The sequence below is a fragment of the Oryctolagus cuniculus genome, chromosome 1 (assembly GCF_964237555.1).
Source record: "Oryctolagus cuniculus chromosome 1, mOryCun1.1, whole genome shotgun sequence".
In the NCBI taxonomy this organism is placed as follows: Eukaryota; Metazoa; Chordata; class Mammalia; order Lagomorpha; family Leporidae; genus Oryctolagus; species Oryctolagus cuniculus.
The window spans coordinates 231,295,302-231,315,270 of record NC_091432.1 but is presented as its reverse complement, the minus strand read 5'-3'; the positions used below and the strand labels follow the sequence as shown (position 1 = coordinate 231,315,270).

At 61.8% G+C, this 19,969-nt stretch overlaps 1 protein-coding gene across 24 annotated transcripts; it reads left to right on the top strand.

Moving 5' to 3' along the window:
* The first annotated feature begins 165 nt into the window (after positions 1–165).
* ST6GALNAC6 (ST6 N-acetylgalactosaminide alpha-2,6-sialyltransferase 6) lies at positions 166–18,817 on the top strand. 24 transcript variants are annotated; one of them, XM_051838467.2, is made up of 7 exons: positions 5,641–5,799; positions 6,768–6,822; positions 8,137–8,227; positions 10,997–11,176; positions 13,339–13,745; positions 16,570–16,677; positions 17,506–18,817. In XM_051838467.2, the coding sequence occupies exons 2-7, from the start codon at positions 6,797–6,799 to the stop codon at positions 17,777–17,779; spliced, it is 1,086 nt and encodes a 361-aa protein (XP_051694427.1). In that variant the 5' UTR covers positions 5,641–5,799; positions 6,768–6,796; the 3' UTR covers positions 17,780–18,817. The 24 variants fall into 24 exon arrangements, with proteins under 24 accessions (XP_069913377.1, XP_069913384.1, XP_017194459.2 ...); XM_051838469.2 differs by having other exon boundaries at positions 5,642–5,799; positions 17,502–18,817; XM_070057231.1 differs by lacking the exons at positions 5,641–5,799; positions 6,768–6,822 and adding an exon at positions 679–1,339.
* The last annotated feature ends 1,152 nt before the right edge of the window (positions 18,818–19,969 follow it).

Here is a 19,969-nt window from a genome sequence, read left to right as displayed (position 1 = left end):
TGGGGGTGGGGGCGAGGGCAGGGAGGAAGAAAATTCCTCCACCCCACGCTGCCTCCCAGGGCTGTGGGTCAAATTCCAAAGACTTTGCCAGTTAAATTCCCTGTTAACTCCAGGGCCGCACGCTTTGCGAAGCAGGAAGGCCCAGGGCAGGGGTCTCAGGCGGGGTGGCAGGGGGAGGGGCTTTCCTTCTCTCAGCTGCACTTTCTGCACCTGCGAGACAGGGACCCCTTGTGAGAGGGCGAGTGTTAACCCACCTGCAGAGAGGTGAGGCCAGCGGCAGGGCCGGGATGCAGAGGCCCCAGGGCCCAGGGCTTCGGGCTCTCAGCTGGGGAGGGGCCCTGAAGTTCTAGCTCGGGCAGTCAGGCCTGCTTCATGGGTGTGTCCCTGTGCGTCAGCCCAGACCCTGTGTCTAGCTTAATGTTCTACTGACATCTACCAAGGGGCCTCCTGTTTGTCGTGTCTGGTGCTCTGGGTGACCAGGTGCATACTCCCTCCTGCCACCCCCCCCCCCCCAGGATAGGCTGGAGAACCGAGCGCCTGGCCAACAGCCCCACCTCCCCTCCCCAGGCCTTGCAAGTGTGGGGGGAGGGGAAGCTGGGAGCCAGCTGGCAGCCAGGCCACCGCTGCTGACCTGGACGGTGGCAGGGGTCTCCACAGGGGCTGGGCAGAGATAAGGGTGGGACAGAACCTGGTCAGGGTTGGGGTCCGGGCTGGAGTCAGAGCTGGCTTCCTCCTGGCTCCACTTCCTGCTGCGGGTGGGGGCCCTGCACATTAATGTTCTCTGGGCCTCAGTTTCCCCTTCTGTAAATGGTACTGAAATATCCCTGCCTCTGCGAATTATACGAACTCAGAGATGGTGGCCCGGCCTTGGGGCTTCTGACGCACTTGGCACCTAGTGGGGGGGCCTCATTCAGGCGGCCCTGCCCGGCCCTGGGCCCCTCCAGCTGGCTCCCGGCTCACAGCCTCATGCTGGGAAGTTCCAAGGCCCAGGCTCTGCTGGCCTTCATGGGATTTGGGCTCGGCCTCCACCTGGGAAGTGGCTTCTTCCTCCAAAGGCTGGCCCAGCCCTGGGGCCCAGGACACAGAGGCTCCTGTTTGCTGGCCCTGCCCCTGTGTGGGGCGTTCACTGTTGAATTGGCCCACACAGATCCCGTGTCTTTGTGGGGTGGTGACCTCCCAGGAGTGAGCCAGCAGCCACTTCCTCCAGACGGGAGAAGATGACCCCTGGTGGGTCTGGTGGCTACTTCAGGGTCTGCTGAAAGCTCTGGTGACCATGACCATGGCCATGAAACTGAGGACCCTGCTCCTTTGCCAATGCGGGCCCTGCGGCTGCCAGAAGGTAAGTGGGGGCTGGGACCCTGCGCGCAGGTGCAGGGCGCTCTGAGGGCTCTGCTTCCCTGGCCTCTCTGGCTGGGGGCCCCCCAACTCCGGAGCCCAGGGGGGACACCAGGTAGCTTCAGCCGGAGGGGTCCCCAGGAACCCCTTCCTCAGAAGGGGCCTGGCACTGCAGCCTCATGCACCAGGCCTTAGGGACGGGTGTTGTGGGGTAGCTCCTGGTGGACGCCACATTGCCAACTACACCTCCCGAGAAGGGGAGAGGGAGGCGGGGTGCCCGGCCTGGCCCTGCCCTGGGCTTGAGTGCTTGGGTGTGCTTCCTGTAAACCGAGGCTGGGGCAGCAGGTTGGGGACGTTTGCAAAGGGGCAAGGAGGTGGAGCGGACGGGTCTCGTGGAATCGCCCCCGAGCACCTGTTCCGGGTGGCGTCTCGCAAGGATTCCTGAGGTGCTCCGTGCGGGAGCCACGATCAATGTGCAACGTTCGCTTTTCTCTCCTCCTTGTGGTCAGCACTGCTGGGCTCCTTACTGCTCCCGGGGCCTGGAAACACAGCGGGTAGCAGTGAGCCCAGCCCCGGGCATGGCGGGCCCGCGTGGCCCCTCGCACTTCCAGGGTCTGGGTCACTGGCCTGGGTTAGTGAGAAGGGCTGGGCCCCGGATGTTCCTACCCTGGTGCAGCCGCCGGTTCCCGGAGGGCTGGGGGGCCAGGGTCCCCCCTTCTCTGAAGTCAAGTTCCTCAGGCTTCCCCACCCTCTGGTTGTCTGTTCTGGGGTGGGCCCGCTGGGGTTGGGGCTGGGGCTGAGGAAGGGAATGGAGGTGGAGAGGAGGCCGCCAGCAGAGACCGGAAGCCTGGAGTCTGTCGTTTGCACCGCCTCCTTCCGCGCCTGATAGGCTGTGCTTCCCGGCAGGAGGCTGGGGGGGGGGCAGGGGGTGGTGTGTGTGTGTGCGCTGATTATTTTATCCTTTTTTTTTTTTTTTTTGAAAGATTTATTTGAGAGGCAGAGTTAACAGAGAGAGGAGGAGGGAAGGTGGGAGAGAGAGAGAGCGAGCGAGACCGCTCCTACCTGCTGGTTCACTCCCCAAATGGCTGCAGTGGCCTGGAGCTGGGCCAGGCAGGAGCCAGGAGCTTCTTCCGGGTCTCCCACACGGGTGCAGGGGCCCAAGGACTTGGGCCATCTTCCTCTGCTTTCCCAGGCCATCAGCAGGGAGCTGGATCGGAAGCGGAGCAGCCGGGACTTCAATCTGTGTCCATGTGGGAGGCACAGCTTAGCTCACTGTGCCAGAACTCCGGCCCCCTGGTTACTTTTTGTTTTAATTAAAGACAAAGTGTTATCTACTTACCAAATTAGTACAACATAAACAACCTGGCGTTTATGAAGCAAGAAGTGAGAGTCACATTGGCTCCTCCCCACCCCCTCTCCACCCTGTCTCGCCAGAACCTTCCCTGGACACTTCCAAATGTGCCTTGGTGCTTGCAGGGGGGTCGTGTGCCCTTAACGACATCAGCCAGGAACGCACCGCACCTTCTGCCCGGTGCCACTGCAGCCGGCATGCCTTGTGGAAGTGCACCCTCTGATGTTCGCACAGCAACGAAATGGCTTAGTGACGCACGTCCCAGTCGGTCCCCCTTCTTAAGCTGTGTGCCCTTGTACTGGAAAAAAAAAAAAAAAGGCAAAAAAAAAAATATCAGAGTCTAAACCCCCTTTGTTCTTAGAAACTAGAAACACTTTAAAATGTAATGACGTTGCATGGCCATTATCTTAACATTTGGGGGAAATACAAATCAAAAGCCGAAGAGCAGCCCCAAATTTCATCCTTCCACCTTCAACACTCTGTAGGCAAAAGCTCTCGAGATTCATTTGTCTCATCGAGCTACTCGTGTGCACCTTTCTCTCCTTAAATATTTACCTACTTTATTGGAGAGGTACCAGCGCCCGGAGGGGATGCGGGCGCTGCAGGCAGAGCCTTAGCTTACTGCGCCAAGCGCTGGCCCCAGCACAGGTGTCTTAGCCAGAGTCTTAGGTGCCTGGATCCAATGGCTGCCTCTGCTCGTTTCTCTGTAAACACTGAGATGCACCCCAGACGGCCTGTGCCACGCTTGTTAGTTTTAGAGCGCAGTGCTATCTATGGCCAGGACCTGCGGCCAGACAGTTACTGTAGCGTGCACCGTGCTGCTCCTCCCCCAGGAACTCTGTTTCTGACATTTGCTTTTAAAACTTTAATCACCCTGCTAGGGCAGGGCTCTCTCCTGGCTGCCGTGTGTAAACAGTATCCAGTCGTGCCCTCAGCACCCAAGGGACCTACATCCAGGGATTCAAACACCCGGGGGTCGAAACTACACATGGACAGACTCTTCTTGTCATTATTTCCTAATATAGTACAACTATTTATGTAGCATTTATATTGTATCAGCTATTACAAGTAACCTAGAGCTGCCTTAAACTTTATAGAAAGGTGTGCATAAATTATGTGCAAATGCTGACATTTTAAAAAAAGATTGACTTATTTATTTGAAAGGCAGAGTTACAGAGAGCGAGGGAGAGACAGAATCTTCCATCCGCTGGCTCACTCCCCAGATGACAGCAACGGCCACACCTGGGCCGATCTGAAAGGAGCTAGGAGCTTCTTTCGGGTCTCTCATGTAGGTGTAGGGGCCCAGAGACTTGGGCTATCCTCCACTGCTTTCCCAGGTGCATTAATAGGGAGCTGCATCGGAAGAAGAGCAGCCGGGACCCGAACCAGCACCCATACGAAATGCCGGCAGTGCAGGCAGTAGCTTTACCTGCTACGCCACAGCGCTGGCCCCTACGCTGAGCCATTTTATAGGAGGGCTTGAGCGTCCCTGGATTGGGGAATCTGCAGGGGATCCTGGCACCAATCCCCTGTGGGCGCTGAGGGACGATGGCATTACGTAGTTTTATCAGTCTCCCCACACTGTCTTCATTCCTGGCGGTGCTAAGAGTCACCTGGTACTTGTAGCTCATTCCTTTTTCCCTGTTACATAGTATTCCGTTGTGCAAATGTCCCCTACTGTCAACATGATGGCTCTGCGCGTTGTTTCCGGCTTTGTATTCTTTCTTGCAATGCCACTCTGCTGTGTACCTCAGTGAGAATTTTTCCAGGGTTCGTCTGCACTTAGAAGGCAAATGTTTACCACGTTGGTTTCCAAAGCGACTGTACAAGATGTAGGTGTGTAACCTCCTCCTCCCTGCGTGTCCTTAATATCCTGTGTACCTGTTGCTGCCAGGGCCTGCGGATGACCGTGTCCCTCATTTCAGCACTCACGATGATGAGTTGTGCCTTTGTTCCTTTAACCCGTTGTGTCCTCGCAATGTATACTCAGTTGTTTTTCCCCGTCGCGTCAAATGATGTTATGGATACCCAGGTAATCATAAGAAGTGACTTTTCAAAATACGTATTACTTTCTTTTTATTTGAAAGGCAGACAGACAGAGGCAGACAGAGCCCACAACAGCCAGGGCTGGGCCGGGCCAAAGCCAGGTCTCCCAGGTGAGTGACAGGGACCAGAAATACCTTTACGGCACCTGCTGCCTCCCAGGTGTGCGTTACTGGGAGCAGGGTTGGAAGAGGAGCCGGGTGTGAAACCAGGCACTCTGATACGCGATGTGGGCGTCCCGAGCACTTTACTCTTTTTAAAGATTAATTTTATTTATTTAAAAGGCAGAGTTACAGAGAGGGGAGATATTGTCGGTTCATTGGTTCATTCCCCAAATGGCCCCAACAGCAGAGGCTGGGCCAAGCGGTAGTCTCCCGCGTGGGTACAGGGGTCCAGGCACTGGACCATCGCTGCGCCTTCCCAGGCCATTAGCAGAGAGCTGGATAGGAAGTGGAGCAGCCGGGACTCCACCGGCGCCCCTAGGGGAGGCCGGTGTCCCAGGCGGCGGGCACAAGGCCGACCCCAGGAGGTGACATTTCTAGTCCTGGGGCGCCCTGGGAGTTTCCTTCCCCGTTCTCCCGAGGCAGGGGAGGGGCAGTACAGCGCCAGGGCCGCGCCCCCGCGGGTGCACCCGAGTTGGCTCCCCGGCGCAGGGAGCACAGCGCGCGTGTGCTTCGGGACTTTCCCACCTGGGGTCGCGGTGACAGCCGGGCGACACGGTGGGCCTGGCCCGCACTCCCAGGCTCCCAACGGCTTCTGCTGTTTTCGTGGTCCCCACGGCGGCCCCCGGGCGCCACCGATGAGCTCTCACGGCCTCAGGACCCGGGTCCCTCGCCCCTCGCCCCTCGCCCACCCCCGCGGCGCCGCCCGGAGGCGGAGCCACCTGCGGCCTCCAGGCTCCGCCCGCTTCACAGGCCCGCGCCCGGGCTGCGAACGGCGGCTCTAGGACCCGGCGGCCCGGGGCTGCGGCGGGGCCTGGGCGGCCGGAGGAGCGCGGACCCCGGCTCTCGGCTCCCGGCGCCATGTGAGGGGGCTCGGGGGCCGCGGGGGCCCGGCGCTCCCCGGCGGAGGTGAGCGGGGGCCGCGCGGGCGCGGGGGCGGCTGGCAGGGAGGCGGCTGCGGGTGCCGGGGAGGGGGCATCGCAGGCCGCTAGGCATGGGCATGGATGCGGGGCCCCGGGACCCCGGGACGCACTCCCCACCCTGGGTAACTACGCCCAGAGACCCCGGTCCTCGCGCCCAGGGCTGTCGCGGCTTCGCGGGACCTCGCTCCTGGCCCCTGCCCGGGCGCTGCTCACTTCGGGCCCCCCGGAGTGCTCGAGTTGGGAAGGGGTCGCCGCGAGCGGGCACAGGGGCGAGCCCGTCCCGGCTGGATCCCCGACTCGGTGCTGCCATCCTCTCGCAAGGAGGAGCCCCTCCCCCCTCCCCGAAGCCCCCTCTCCCACGCGGCTGCTGGGGGCGCCGGGGCCCCAGGGGCAGACAGAGGCGGGGCGCGGACCCCAGGGGCTCAGGGCGCAGCCCCCGCGCACGTCCAGCCAGGGACTGTTTGCGCGCCCCGGGGCCAGCGCCCCTGACTGCCGCCTCCCAGCCGGAGCGAGCGGCTTCTCCACGGGCTTGCGCGGCGCGCCGGGCCGGCTGCTGGACACGCACACGGCGGCCTCGGGCCCGCGCCGGCGGAAGACGAGCCCGTGAGGCGCAGCGCCGCGCAGCTCCCTGTAAACACGCTCCCTAGAGCTCTCTGGACCTCCTGCACGGCGCTGCGCCTGCGACGCGGTCTCCTCATCTGTGAAATGGGCCTAGGAGCTGCGCCCGTGCAGGAGGAGTTGGACACGCGTTCCCCGATGTTGGGGGAAGTGGCCGGGTTGGGTCCGGGGAGGAAGCTGGTGGAGGCCAGGCCTTGAACGGCCAGTGAGCAGCCGCCGGACTGATGGCCGCTGATCTCCACGAAGCCCTTCCAGCCTAGCGCCTCCTTGCCACGTCCGCCTGCATCCTTCCAACAACCCCGAGAGTCACTTTCTCTTATTATTCCCACTTCGCAGATGAGGATACTGAGGCTCAGAGAGGTCACATGGCTTGCTCGAGGCCCCCCAGCCAGTAAGTGGTGGAACCGGATTCACACTGGCGCCTGACACGCTGTCCTGACCACCGTGGCCTTCGGAGGGCAGGATTGTGATGGGCTGACCAGGGGGACGGTGGTCCTGGCTGAGGGCTCTGCTTGGGCCAAGGTGGGAAAGCGGGCCCCGGGGGCGTCGGCAGGGAAGGGCAGTAGCTGCAGGAGGCCAGAGAGGCGGCTGCCCCCGGCAGTGTCCCCGGAGGCCGGAGGCGGCGAGGCTGATGGGCAGCCCCCGGACTCTGGCCCACGAGTCCACGAAGGAGCGGCCCCTCCCTTCTGATGAGCCTCAGTTTCCCCATCTGTTGGCGGGGCTGGACCGTGGGCATCGGAGCCTCCCTGGGAAGGGCGGGGGAGAAACCCGAAGCCGGCCGAGGGGCGGGGGCGGAGTTAGCGGTGGGCGGGGCCCTGACAGCCAATCAGGAGCGGGGGTGGGGGCACCGCCTTTGGCCGAGGTTGGGGCTATTCCCGGTGGCTGCGTGGGAGTAAACAGCAGCTAGAGCAGGGGGCGGGGACCCCGGAGCGGGCCCGGCCGGGAAGCCCCCGTACAAGCTCCCTCGCCGACTCCTGGCCGGAAGTAGTCTGGGGACGGTGCTTACGCCCTTTTCACAGGTGGACAGGTTGAGGTCTGGGTCCTGCGGCGGTGGGAGCGCTTGGACAGCGGGGCTCAGGGCTGGGGTGGTGCCGGGCAGGCGGAGCCGGAAGGAAGGCTGCCTAGGGTTTTGCTGACGGCCACTTGGCCCGTGGCGAGCCCGAGCGCTGGCTGAGATTTCCAGGCTGGGACCAGACCTGGCCCTGTGCCGTTAGCCCCCAAGACCTTCCTTGCTAATGGAGTGAGTAATTCCGTGCCGCGCCGGCTCCCGCTGCCTCCGTGACGGGGCATGTGGACTGTGGCATCCGGGAGCTCTGAGCCTGCCGGAGGGTAGGCCAGGGTGCAGGAATGAGGGTGTCCCAGGCACACCCAGGACCTGGGAGGGAAGGGGAGCAGAGGAGGTCAGGGCCCTCCTGGGAGCAGGGCTTCCGATCAGGGCGTGTGTGGGGCTCCTGCCCAGTGGGGCCAGCTCTAGGCCTGCCTGGGTGCTGGCGAGCAGCTGGTGAGGGCAGGCCGATGCCACCACCGGGCTTTGTGACTTTAGGGAGTTCTCGCCCTTTCTGTGTCTGTCTGTCTGCAAAGTGCTTCTGGCCCTGAGCCTTCAAGTTCTGGGTGCAGAGAGCAGGTGGGGAGGGGGGCTGAAGCCTTTGACCAGCCAGACCCAGGGGAAGGTGGCCGGGCCGTAACCCTTTCTGGTGGCTTGCAGGTGTGACCCCACTTCCCTGCCCCCCGGGCCGCCTGTGGGACGCTGGCCCCTACCCCTCAGCAGACGCCGGCGAGAGATGAGTAGCAACAAAGTAAGTCCCCTGGATTTCTCAACCCTCCCCTCCTTTTTAAAGATTGATTGATTGATTTGAAAGGCAGAGTTACAGAGAGAGAAAGAGAGAGAGAGAGAGAGAGAGAGATCTTCCATCCGCTGGTTCACTCCCCAGATGGCTGCAACGGCCGGGGCTGGGCCAGGCTGAAGCCAGGAGCCAGGAGCTTCTTCTGGGTCTCCCACGTGGGTGCAGGGGCCCAAGCACTTGGGCCATCTTCTACTGCTTTCCCAGGCCCCAGCAGAGAGCTGGATCGGAGTGGAGCAGCCGGGACTCTGAATCGGCACCCATATGGGACGCTAGTGTCACGGTGGCTTCCCCGCCGTGCTCAGTGCTGGCCCCAGCCCCGCTTCTTAGTCTCGTTTTCCTCTGACGAGGAGCAGCTGATGTCTGGGAGGCCTGCGTGTGAGCCCTGCTTTGGCCTCTGATCTGCTGAGTGGCTCTGGGCAAGCTCAGGGTCCATCTGACAGGGGCGTCTGTGGTGCAGGACCGGCTGGGGAGGTGGGGGCGGGGCTGGAGGTCAGAGTCAAAGCTGACCAGGGGAGCACCCCCTCATCCATGCATTCGTCCATTCATTCATTCAAGCTGACCCCGCACACCCCTGCCCCGGAGCCGCTGCGGCCTGGGCTGAGCGGGACATTTCGGGGAGGGGAGTAGGCTGGTTGTATTTGTTGGGCTCTAACCCTGGGAGAGAGCCCATGGCAATGTAAACAGGGACGTGCAGTGGCAAGCGTGATGGGCTGCAGGCACGGGGTTGAGACTGAGTTACGCCCTGCCCTTGGAGGCTTCACTTGCAAGGTTCCGCCTTTGTAACGTGTGGAAGCCACAGGCGTGCAGTAGGAATGGTTCTTCAAGTTGTGCAAGTCTGTCTAACAGTAGGTGTGACCGCGCCCTCGCCTGCAGGGTGCCGCGTGCCTAGACTGGGCTGCTTGGTCAGCTCTGGGTCTTCAGTGCCTTTCCCACTTGTGACATGTTCGCCTTCCGACGGTGTCACGGTGTGAGCGGGACTTGGCTCCCCAGACTCGAACGAACGTTTAGCCCCTGAGTCGTGCGTTCACGTTAATGGGTTAATGGCTGGTGGCTTGGGGTAGAGGCTGTCTCCTGTGGCAGTGTCTGAGTGGGGCCTGCAGGAAGGGACGGGATTGGGTGAGGGTGTTGGGTGGAGCCCCAGGATAGAATCCTGGTGGCTTCCTAAAGAGAGGCTGTGTGGAAGGTAGTGGACAGGGTGTGCCCTGTGTGTCTCTCCTTCCAACCCACTGGGGCCTCCCGATCTTGGACCCCAAACCTTCAAATCCGTAGAGGGACTGACACAAGGCTGCACCATCAGTCCAGGGCTTCCGCACGGGAATCACAGGTATAAGGAATACCCCTCACCCCCCCCCCCCACACCCCCTACAGGCCTGACATCCAGGCCTTGGTGCTGCAGGTAGCTGAGTGGTCTGGGGGAGCTGTGATCCTGCAGGGGCCTGTGACCCTCAGCCCCAGGACACTGTAGCAGATGCCTGGGCTGGGGAAGCCATGGCTTTGAAAGGGGCTCCCCCTGGCCAGCCTACCAGAACCCAGACTGAAGCCTTTGCCCCTGCGGTGTCTCTCTGGCGCCCTCTACTGACTAAGCTTAATATGCAACTGGCTGGCAAGGGAAAAGATTTAAAGGGTTGGCTCTGTTTGCACAGAGCAGACGGGGTGAACTTGGAGCTTAGAGGGAACACGGGCGTCTGCTGGCATTTGTGGGCCATTGGATTCAGGACCCCTCCCCACCCGGAGACCCCAGAGTCTTCGGATGCTCAAGTGTCTTATTAGAAACGGCTTAAGGCCGGCGCCGCGGCTCACTAGGCTAATCCTCCGCCTAGCGGCGCCGGCACCCCGGGTTCTAGTCCCGGTCGGGGCGCCGGATTCTGTCCCGGTTGCCCCTCTTCCAGGCCAGCCCTCTGCTGTGGCCAGGGAGTGCAGTGGAGGATGGCCCAAGTGCTTGGGCCCTGCACCCCATGGGAGACCAGGAAAAGCACCTGGCTCCTGGCTCCTGCCATCGGATCAGCGCGGTGCGCCGGCTGCAGCGGCCATTGGAGGGTGAACCAACGGTAAAGGAAGACCTTTCTCTCTGTCTCTCTCTCTCTCACTGTCCACTCTGCCTGTCAAAAAAAAAAAAAAAAAAAAAAAAGAAACGGCTTAGCGTTTGCATGGCGCCTGCTCCTCTGCTCGCCTGTACTTGAAATCGTCTCGGGATTACTTAGAACACCTGAGGCAGTGGAGATGCATGGGCCGCTTGTTACGCTGTGTCGCTTAGGGGACAGTGACAAGGCAAGCCCGTCCGTGCTCAGCACAGACACAGCCGTCGTGGGCTTGGCTGTGTTTTTGATCTGCGGCTGGGTGCATCCCCACAGACGGAGGGCTGCCTCTGCATTGAGGAGACCAGGAGCGTTACTGCTGGGAAAGACCTGCCCGCCCGTCTCCAGGCACCTTGTACCCGCCTCCAGCCCAGCCCAGCAAACCCTCACTGAGATCCTGCCCAGCTCCCTGTCCTGGGATTCGGGGCACAGTGGGGTGCGAGGCTAGCCCAGTACCAGTCCTCAGAGCCGGTGGTCTATTTGGGGGTTGGCAGTTTGAATGCAAGGTGACCAGTGCTGTGAGAAAGGGGGCTCAGGGGGCCGGAGGAGGCCTTCCTGGGGGAGGAAGCGCCTGCACTGGTGTGGAAGGAAGAGTTAGCCGGGTGTGGTCGGCAGCTGGGCGCTCAGCAGCCTCTCCCGTCCGCAGGAGCAGCGGTCAGCAGTGTTCGTGGTCCTCTTTGCCCTCGTCACCATCCTCATCCTCTACAGCTCCAGCAGTGCCAATGAGGTCTTCCATTACGGCTCCCTGCGGGGTCGCAGCCACCGGCCTGTCAACTTCAAAAAGTGGGACATCGCCAATGCCTACATCCCTCTCCTTGGCAACAAGGTAGAGCGGCCCCTGGGGAGCCCCGGGAGCTGCCTGGGGCTGGTGCTCCCTGGGGACAGTCGATCTCTCTGTCCAGCTTCACTGCACCTTCCTGCTCCCGCTGACCCCAGGAGGCAGAGCCCTGGCCCCTTGCTTGCTGTGTGACCTTGCCCAAGTGCCCTGCCCGCTCTGGGCCTCAGGTCTCTCCCAGGTCCCACCCTCCGTGTTCAAATTGGAAACCGGATGCATGTTTCCACTGGTGTCCGTCTCTGCTGGGGAGACCAGGCGGGCTTGGGAGCAGGGCGCTGGGTGCTTAGCAACCCCGCAGCAGGAAGAACGGTGGCTGTGCTTTGCCAGGGCCCGCTGGCCAGGCCTGTGCTCCTCGGACGCATCCCGTGAGGGCAGCTCCGTCATCTCCCTGGGGGAGAGCGGAACCGCGGCCCCAGCTCCAGAGAGGGGAGTCGCTTGTCCAAGGGACCCAGCCCCTGCTGACTGGCAGCTCAGAAGTCATCCCTGGGCCCTGTGGGTGCGCTGGCTGTAGTCCTGGGGGCCGTTCTGTGTATCTGTGTGTCCCCACCCGAGGCTCTGGGCACTGCCGCATTGGGAAGGAGCCCCTTAGAAGTGTTTCCTTGAAGGAGGAATCAGACCGACCGACCCCGGGAGAAAGTGGGACAGCTCGAGTGTGGGGACGGGGAAGGGAGGCGGCCGAGCCTGGTGGACGGGGCACCTGGGACCCAGGAGCTCGGGAAAGTGGGCAAAGTTGTCAGTTGAGACACACGAGCCCTGCTGCTGCATCTTTGATGAAGGGCTCACGGAAGGCTGCCTGGAGGAGGTGCCATTGGTCTTAACCTCGAAGGGTAAAGGGAAATGCCATGGGCAACCATAGACCCCAGAGAGCTTGTGGTTCATTTCCCTCTGGGAGATGGGCTTTCTCCCCGTTTTTTTTTTTTTTTTTTTTTTTTTTTTTTTTTAAGATTTATTTATTTATTTGAAAGGCAGAGTTAGAGAGAGGGAGAGGCAGAGTGAGAGAGGTCTTCCATCCGATGGTTCACACCCCAGATGGCTGCAGTGGCCGGAGCTGGGCTGACCCGAAGCCAGGAGCTGCTTCTGGGTCTCCCACGCAGGTGCAGGGACTCAAGCACTTGGGCCATCTTCTACTGCTTTCCCAGGCCCCAGCAGAGAGCTGGATCAGAAGTGGAGCAGCTGGGACTTGAATCGGTAACCATCTGGGATACCAGCACTGCAGGTGGCAGCCTCACCCACTACACCGCAGCACCAGCCGCCTCCCTCCTTTTTTTTATTTTTTTAAAGATTTTTTAAATTTATTTGAGAGAGTGAGAGAGAGAGAGAGAGAGGTCTTCCATCCACTGGTTCATTCCCTAAATGGCCACAACAGCTGGAGTTGGGCTGATCCGAAGCCAGGAGCTTCTTCCAGGTCTCCCACGTGGATGCAGGGGCCGAAGCACTTGGGCCGTCCTCCACTGCTTTCCCAGGCCATTAGCAGGGGGCTAGATCAGAAGTGGAGCAGCCGGGACTCGAACCGGCGCCCACATGGGATGCCGGTACCGCAGGTGGAGGCTTCACCTACTACGCCACAGCGCCAGCCCCTCTCCCGGTTCCTTCATAACGAGGTGGAGTCTTGTGTGTGGGTGACGAGGAAACGTCACAGTGACCTCTTTGGGGAGTGGGGCTCTGTGGTCACCTGGACTGGGGTTCAGATCTGGGCCCTCCGCCCTTCCGCCGCGCGACCTGTTCTCCAGCAGGTTCTCAGCACCCTGCCCTGTGCTGCTGCTCCTCCCGCCTCGAATTCTCCCAAGCAGCTCCCTCTGCTCCTCCCCCGCACCCCCTCCCTGCAGGTCTGGGCTCAGAGACCCCCCCCCCCCAGCGAAGCCCCGGCTCGCGGTAGCCTTGCCAGCACCAGCCGCTCAGGGGCGCTGTCTGACCCGCAGCCGGGCGCTTCCCCAGGCCAGGAGCAGGGTCTCCGCTCGCTTTCGGTCCCCGGTAGCCGGCCGTTCGCCAGCTGGCTGGAAATAGCTGCTGAGTGTTGAATGACTGGGCTTCACTTTACCCCTCCTTAAAATGGGCGCAGTCATTCTTGGCTCCCCGAGGCCTGGATTCGCAGAGCACAGGACCCAGCCTGCAGCGGCCGTGACCCCCTCGCCTCTCGCCCCCCCCCCCCCCAGACGCTGCCCTCCCGGTGCCACCAGTGCGTGATCGTCACCAGCTCCAGCCACCTGCTGGGCACCAAGCTGGGGCCGGAGATCGAGCGGGCCGAGTGCACCATCCGCATGAACGACGCGCCCACCACGGGCTACGCGGCCGACGTGGGCAACAAGACCACCTTCCGCGTGGTGGCGCACTCCAGCGTGTTCCGCGTGCTGCGCAGGCCCCAGGAGTTCGTGAACCGGACCCCGGAGACCGTGTTCATCTTCTGGGGCCCCCCGAGCAAGATGCAGAAGCCGCAGGGCAGCCTGGTGCGCGTGATCCAGCGGGCGGGCCTGGCCTTCCCCGGCATGGAGGCCTACGCCGTCTCTCCCGGCCGCATGCAGCAGTTCGACGAGCTCTTCCGGGGTGAGACGGGCAAGGACAGGTACCGGCCGCGCGCGCCCACTCCCTGCCGCCCTCGGTCGGACCTCCTGGGGGCGTCCTCGCCGCTTCCGGCTGTGAACGTGGGCCTCTCCAGCTCTGCGGGCCTCTCCTCCCAGCATGCTCTGCGCCCAGCGAAGGGGGCTCCCGGCATGCTCTGCTCACCCCCCAGCCTCTGTCTCGTGCAGCTGCCCCTAGCGTCAGGCCTCGCGAGAGGGCAGGACTCTTCCCAGCATGCCTTGCTCTAAGCGTAGTTGCTCCCAGCATGCGCTGCGCCAACTAATGTCCCCGAAGCAGCTTGGCCGGCGCTGTGCACTGTGAACAAGCCACATCTGTAGGTCGAGTTCTGTGGCAGCCACGGGTACAAAGTGAACAGAGAGAGGCCGGCGCTGCCAACTTAATGTCTTTTCTTTGACTCCGTGTGTCCAGCATATTGCCGCTGGGTTTTGGTCGCTTTGTCCCTAAACACCTAACATTCTTTGGCGCTGCTCTAAAAGGCGGTAACGCACCTGTGCCCCTGGTCATCGCTAGCGCGCAGCTCCCGTGTGCGCCTTGGCGCTGGCTCAGCCCCCGTGTCTGGATTTCGGTAGAGCCTCTGAGGCTTTCTGTGCAGATAGTCATGCGTTAAATAGTCTTCCTTAAAAAAAAAAAAAAAAAAAAAAAAGATTTTGTTTATTTGAAAGGCAGAAACAGAGAGAGAAAGATCTTCTATCTGCCGGTTCACTCCCCAAATGGCTGCAAGGAGCTCCATCTGGGTCTCCCAGGTGGATGGGGGGGGGGGGGAGGGGGCGAAGCACTTGGGGCATCCTCCACTGTTTTCCCAGGTGCATTCCCAGGGAGCTGGGTTGGAAGAGGAGCATCCGGGACTCGAACCGGCGCCCTGAAATGGAGTGCTGGCCTCGCAGGAGGCTGCTTAACCTGCTGTGCCACAGCGCTGCCCAGATATTGCTCTTTATCAGACGTTTTTCTGTAGCAGTGAACAGGATCATGTGGTTTTTCACAGCTCACTAGGCTAATCCTCCGCCTGCGGCGCCAGCGCCCCGGGTTCTAATCCTGGTTGGGGCACCGGTTCTGTCTCGGTTGCTCCTCTTCCAGGCCAGCTCTCTGCTGTGGCCAGGGAGTGCAGTGGAGGATGGCCCAAGTACTTGGGCCCTGCACCCCATGGGAGACCAGGAGAAGTACCTGGCTCCTGGCTTCGGGTCAGCGCGGTGCACCAGCCGCAGCAGCCATTGGAGGGTGAACCAATGGCAAAGGGAAGACCTTTCTCTCTGTCTCTCTGTCTCTCTCACTGTCTAACTCCGCCTGTCAAAAAAAAAAAAAAAAAAAAAAAGAGTATTAATGGGTTCTATTTCTTAAGAATATGATGGGTTGTATTGACTGAATATTGAATCAAAAGTATTTGTGCCTCTGGAGTACCCCCTGGTTGTGGGTGTGGTTCCTCCTGTCTTGCTGGCAGGGCCCTGCCAGTATTTGGCTGAGCCTTTGTGCCGGTGCTGGTCTTGGTAACGGGGTCGCGCCGGCCTCTGAAAATGAACCGGGAAGGTCCCCCCTGTATATTTTCTTTCTTTCCTCCTTCCTCCCTCCCTTCTTTCTTCCCAGGTTTATTTATTTACCTGACAGGCAGTGTCACAGAGAGAGAGAACAGAGAGAGATCATCCATCCACTGGTTCACTCTCCCCAAATGGCAGCAGCGGCTGGGGCTGGGCCAGGCTGAAGCCAGGAGCCAGGAACTCCTTCTGGGTTTCCGCCGTGGGTGCAGGGCCCCAGCACTTGGGCCATCTTCTGCTGCTTTCCCAGGCGCAATAGCAGAGAGCTGGATCAGAAGTGGAGCAGCCGGGACTCAAACCGGGGCCCATATGGGATGCAGGTGCTGCAGGCGGTGGCCTCACCCGCTACGCCACGGCGCTGGCCCCTACTTCTTACATTCTCTAAAGAGACTGGGCAGCTGTTCGGCAGGATTTGCCAGTGAAGCTCTCTGGGCCTCCAGAGTTCTTTTCAGAAGGTTTAAACTCTGAGTAGTGTCGGGCTCTGCGGGCTCTGTTTCTCCTGGGCCGAGCTTCAGTGTCTGTGGGTTTTGGGGTTAGAGCGTTTCGTCTGAGTTGTGAAGTTTATGTGTGGAGTTGTGCATTTAATGTCCAGGCCAAAGCCAGGGGCTTCATCCCGGTCTCCCACATGGGTGCAGGGGCCCAGCACTTGGGCCATTCTCTCCTGCTTTCCCAGGGCATCAGCAGGGAGCTGGATCAGAAGTGGAGCAGCTGGGACTCAAATCCACGCCCATGTGCAATGCCAGTGTGGCAGGTGGCGACTTAACCCGCTACAGCCCCAGCCAAAATGTTTATTTTATTTTTTTAAAAAAGTCAAAATAGCCACCTCCCACCAAGTGTGTGTCGCAGACTCAGTTCAGCGTCTGCTCACTGTGAACTGTCCTCCGTGGCACAGTCAGACGTGGGATCTGAGACACCGCTGAGTGTCTTCCGCACACAGTGGCGAGTGCTCAGCGGCCACACGCAGCCGTGGGCTGGGAGGCAGGTGCCAGCCTCGCCCATGGTGCGGTCACAGCCATACGGCCGGCTCCGTAGGAGTCCACTCTGCAGCCTGCTCCGCTGTCCCTCCCTGCCTGCCCGATCCAACCAGGGCGCAGCATGGCCCGGCCTCTCTCTCCCCAGAGAGGATTCCCCGCTCTCTGCCTGGACAAGCCCTGTGCTGGTGCACAGAGCCCCAGAGCGGGGCTGGGCGGGGCCCCCAGGGTGGGTGGGAAGGGTTCCGGGCGGCGCCCTGGGCGCTCCTCCCTGCCTGCGCCCCCCATCCTGCCCCCTCTCTGCCCCCAGGGAGAAGTCCCATTCGTGGCTGAGCACCGGCTGGTTTACCATGGTGATAGCGGTGGAACTGTGTGACCACGTGCACGTTTACGGCATGGTGCCCCCCGACTACTGCAGGTGAGCCCCGGGCTGGTGCCCCTCCAGGATGGGCCTGGAACCTTGGCTGGGCAGGGGGTTGTGGCCTTGGAGGCCTCTGTATGGATTTCAGACTGCTCTGTGGGGCGCCACCCCCAGCTCCGCCAAGGCTTGTGTGTTTTTTTTTTTTCCTTTTTTTTTTTTTTAAGATTTATTTACTTTTTTTGAAAGGCAGAGTTACAGAGAGGCAGAGGCAGAGAGAGAAAGCGAGGTTTTTCATCCAAGGGTTCACTCCCCAAATGGCCGCAACAGCCAGAGCTGGAGCCAGGAGCTTCTTCTGGGTCTCCCATGCGGGTGCAGGATCCAAGCACTTGGGCCATCCTCCACTGCTTTCCCAGGCCACAGCAGAGAGCTGGATCAGAAGCCGGGACTCAAACCGGCGCCCGTATGGGATGCGGGCACTGCCTATATGGGATGCGGCTTTACCCCCAGAGCTTGTTCATGAGCGATGGGGATTGTGACTGCTTGAGAAACTGACAGCGGTGCTGTCCCGACTCTGAGCGAGTGCCCAGCACGCTTGCATTACTGTCTTTCTTCCTCCTTAAGTCGGCCGTCAGCGTAGGTCCTGCCGTTCTCCCCACTCCCTAGATGAGGAAGACTGGGGGTGTTTCGTGAGTACCCAAGGTCCGCCAACAGGAAGGGGTGGGCCAGGCTCCTAGACCTTGGAGAACGGAGATTTCCCTACATTAGATAATAAACAAGGCGCTAGTCCCACGCGCACCCCTTTACAGATGTGGACCGCGAGGCGGGGCGGGGCGGGTCCCCGCGGCGCCCGCCTGCCCTGCCGACCCGTCTCTCCGCCCCAGCCAGCGGCCCCGCCTGCAGCGCATGCCCTACCACTACTACGAGCCCAAGGGCCCGGACGAGTGCGTCACCTACATCCAGAACGAACACAGCCGCAAGGGCAACCACCACCGCTTCATCACCGAGAAACGGGTCTTCTCGTCCTGGGCGCAGCTCTACGGCATCACCTTCTCCCACCCGGCCTGGGCCTAGGCCACGCCTGCCGGGGCCACGCCCCCGGCCCGCTGCTGGCCAATCCAGGCTCGCTGCAGCGTCTCCCAGCCAATCGGGGCCTCGATGAGGCTGTGGGGGTGTGGCCTCCAGCCAGTCGGGCCCCGGGGGTATCTCTTGGCCAATCAGGGATGTGGGATGTTTGGGTTAATCAGAGGTGTCAGGGTCTGAGCGTAGTCAGGGTTTTGGGGTGCTTCTGAGTCGATCTGAGGCAGACACAGCCTTTCCCATGAGGCCTTGGTTCAGAGCCCCAAGAATGGCCCCCAGGTCTCTTGGTTTGTGGCTGGGACACTGGGGGTCCTGTCCCAGGGAGCAGGGAGTTTTGTGTTGCCCCTTCAAGTGCCAGCATCCGGAGGGGTTGCAGGGGTCAGAGCCCCGGGCTCCCGAGGAGGGAGGAGCCTGTGGGGAGGCCCCAGAGCTCAGAGGCTGCCGTCCAGCTCCTGGCTCCTGTGTCCTGGGCCGTGTTGGATAAGCCCCTTCCCCGGGCAGCTTCTGCGGGCCCGGAGACCCTCCTCCCCCACTGAGTCCCGCCGGGTCCATTTTCCCTGGGACCGGAGCCCCGCCCCCCGAGCCACTGCTGAGCCCCCAGTGGTGGCAGGGGGGACCTGGGGTGCCTCTCACCGCCTCCTTGAGGAATACTTTCAGGAATTTCTGTGTAAACTTCCCAGGCTTGGGGGACTCCACAGGGAGGGGACAAACTTTGAAACAGTCTTCTGGGCCCCTCAGCCCAGCTGCGGAGAACTTGGCTCTTAAAGGGCCAGGCCTCTCTTTTCCACCTGTCGGAGAAGCCTTTGGAGTTGAGACAGGGGGACCCTGACCAACTGGGGTTCCACGGGGTCTCCATGTGAGGCTGACAGGGGCTTCCGAGGATCTCCCTGGCGCCAGGCCTGGGACGGCTCTAGGGAGCCAGGAGCTGTGTCCCTGGCTCCTGGCCCTAATCAGGCACTTTACTGAAGTCGGGGCTCTGTGGGCGGGCGGGTGTGCGCCCTGCTCTGCCAGAGCCTGAAAGGGCGGGGCTGGAAGCGGGTGCACAGGGGTGCTGGGGGCGGCGACTGCCCCATCTTGGTTTTGTAATGATTCGTACGGGAATAAACACGCCTGAGCTCCAGCACTGGGTCCCGTGAGTCTGCAGCCAAGGGCCAAGCAGGACCGGGCGCTGCCCGGGTGGATCGCAGGCTCTCGGGAGGGGAGGGGGAGGAGGAGTGGGGTCCAGGGCCTGGGGGCCTGAAGAGTGGGCAGCGGACACGTCCGGGCAGGCCCCCAGGAGGGCGTGTGGCAGGCTGTGGGCCGGGCAGGGCCTGTGAGTGGGTGGGCTCCGCCGCTGCCTCTGGGCACAGGGCCTGTTTCCTGCAGGCTGGCACCAGGCAGGGGCTGTGCCTCTGAGTTTACAAGCTGTTGAGGCAGATAAGATGCCCTTGGGGACAAGGCCTAACAAAGGGTGACCGTGTCAGACAAGGGCAGGCGGCCGGCTGGGCTCTCCCAGGGCTGCCGCGACCGGGAAGGAGAGCTGTCCGCTGGCACAGGGCCAGCCGCGGTGGCTGCCGGGGGCTGGGGGCAAGAACCACCCTTGGCGTTTGCTGCTCAGTTCCCGGAGTCGGGGAAGTCGGGGAGGGAGGGAGGCTTAGCCGGGAGGAATGAATGGAACAGCAATTCCACTGGGGGACCCAGGAGGCCGCGAGGCCACAGCGGTGACAGGGAGCAGCGAGATGGTGGCAAGGGGCCAGGAGCATCAGCCGCGGAGGGGGAGGGCAGCGGAGCCGGCTGGGAGATGGCCCAGGGCGCAGGGGCCGGCCGGACGTGGCACAGGGGGCAGCTGGGGGTGGAGGGTGCTGGAGGATGGGAATTTCTCCCCCAGGCCTGACGTGGGGGCTGCAGGGCCCTGCGTGGGCAGGGGTGGGTGGCAGGGTGCATGTCCTGCCCCACGAAGGCTGCTGGGGACGTGGGACCAGGCAGAGGTGTCCAAACAGGGCCGTGGCCCCCAGCCCGTGGGCTGTGGAGTAGCTAATGCGGGAAGCGAAGATGTGTTCCAGGCGCGGAATGAGGAGGTCGCAGACGGCCACCGTGGCCGGTTCAGAGTATGTGAGGGGCTCAGAAGGGAAAGCGGCGCCTAGGGGCCCAGGACCCCCGACCCACCAGGGATTAGGGGCTCGGGAGTCAGCAGCCAAACTCCAAAACTGGCAGCGGACCCAAAACAGGACGTCAGAGCCACTTGTTGAGAACTCTGCTGAGGGACAGGTGATGGCTTGCTGGCCTCGTGGGT

What these genes read in the sequence shown, in the direction of transcription:
- ST6GALNAC6 (XM_051838467.2), top strand. Translation starts at nt 6,797, where the DNA reads ATGGCTTGCTCGAGGCCCCCCAGCCA. An exon ending in TGCTCGAGGCCCCCCAGCCA is followed by an intron (nt 6,823 to 8,136) that starts GTAAGTGGTGGA and finishes GGTGGCTTGCAG; the next exon opens with GTGTGACCCCACTTCCCTGC. An exon ending in GGTGAGACGGGCAAGGACAG is followed by an intron (nt 13,746 to 16,569) that starts GTACCGGCCGCG and finishes CTCTGCCCCCAG; the next exon opens with GGAGAAGTCCCATTCGTGGC.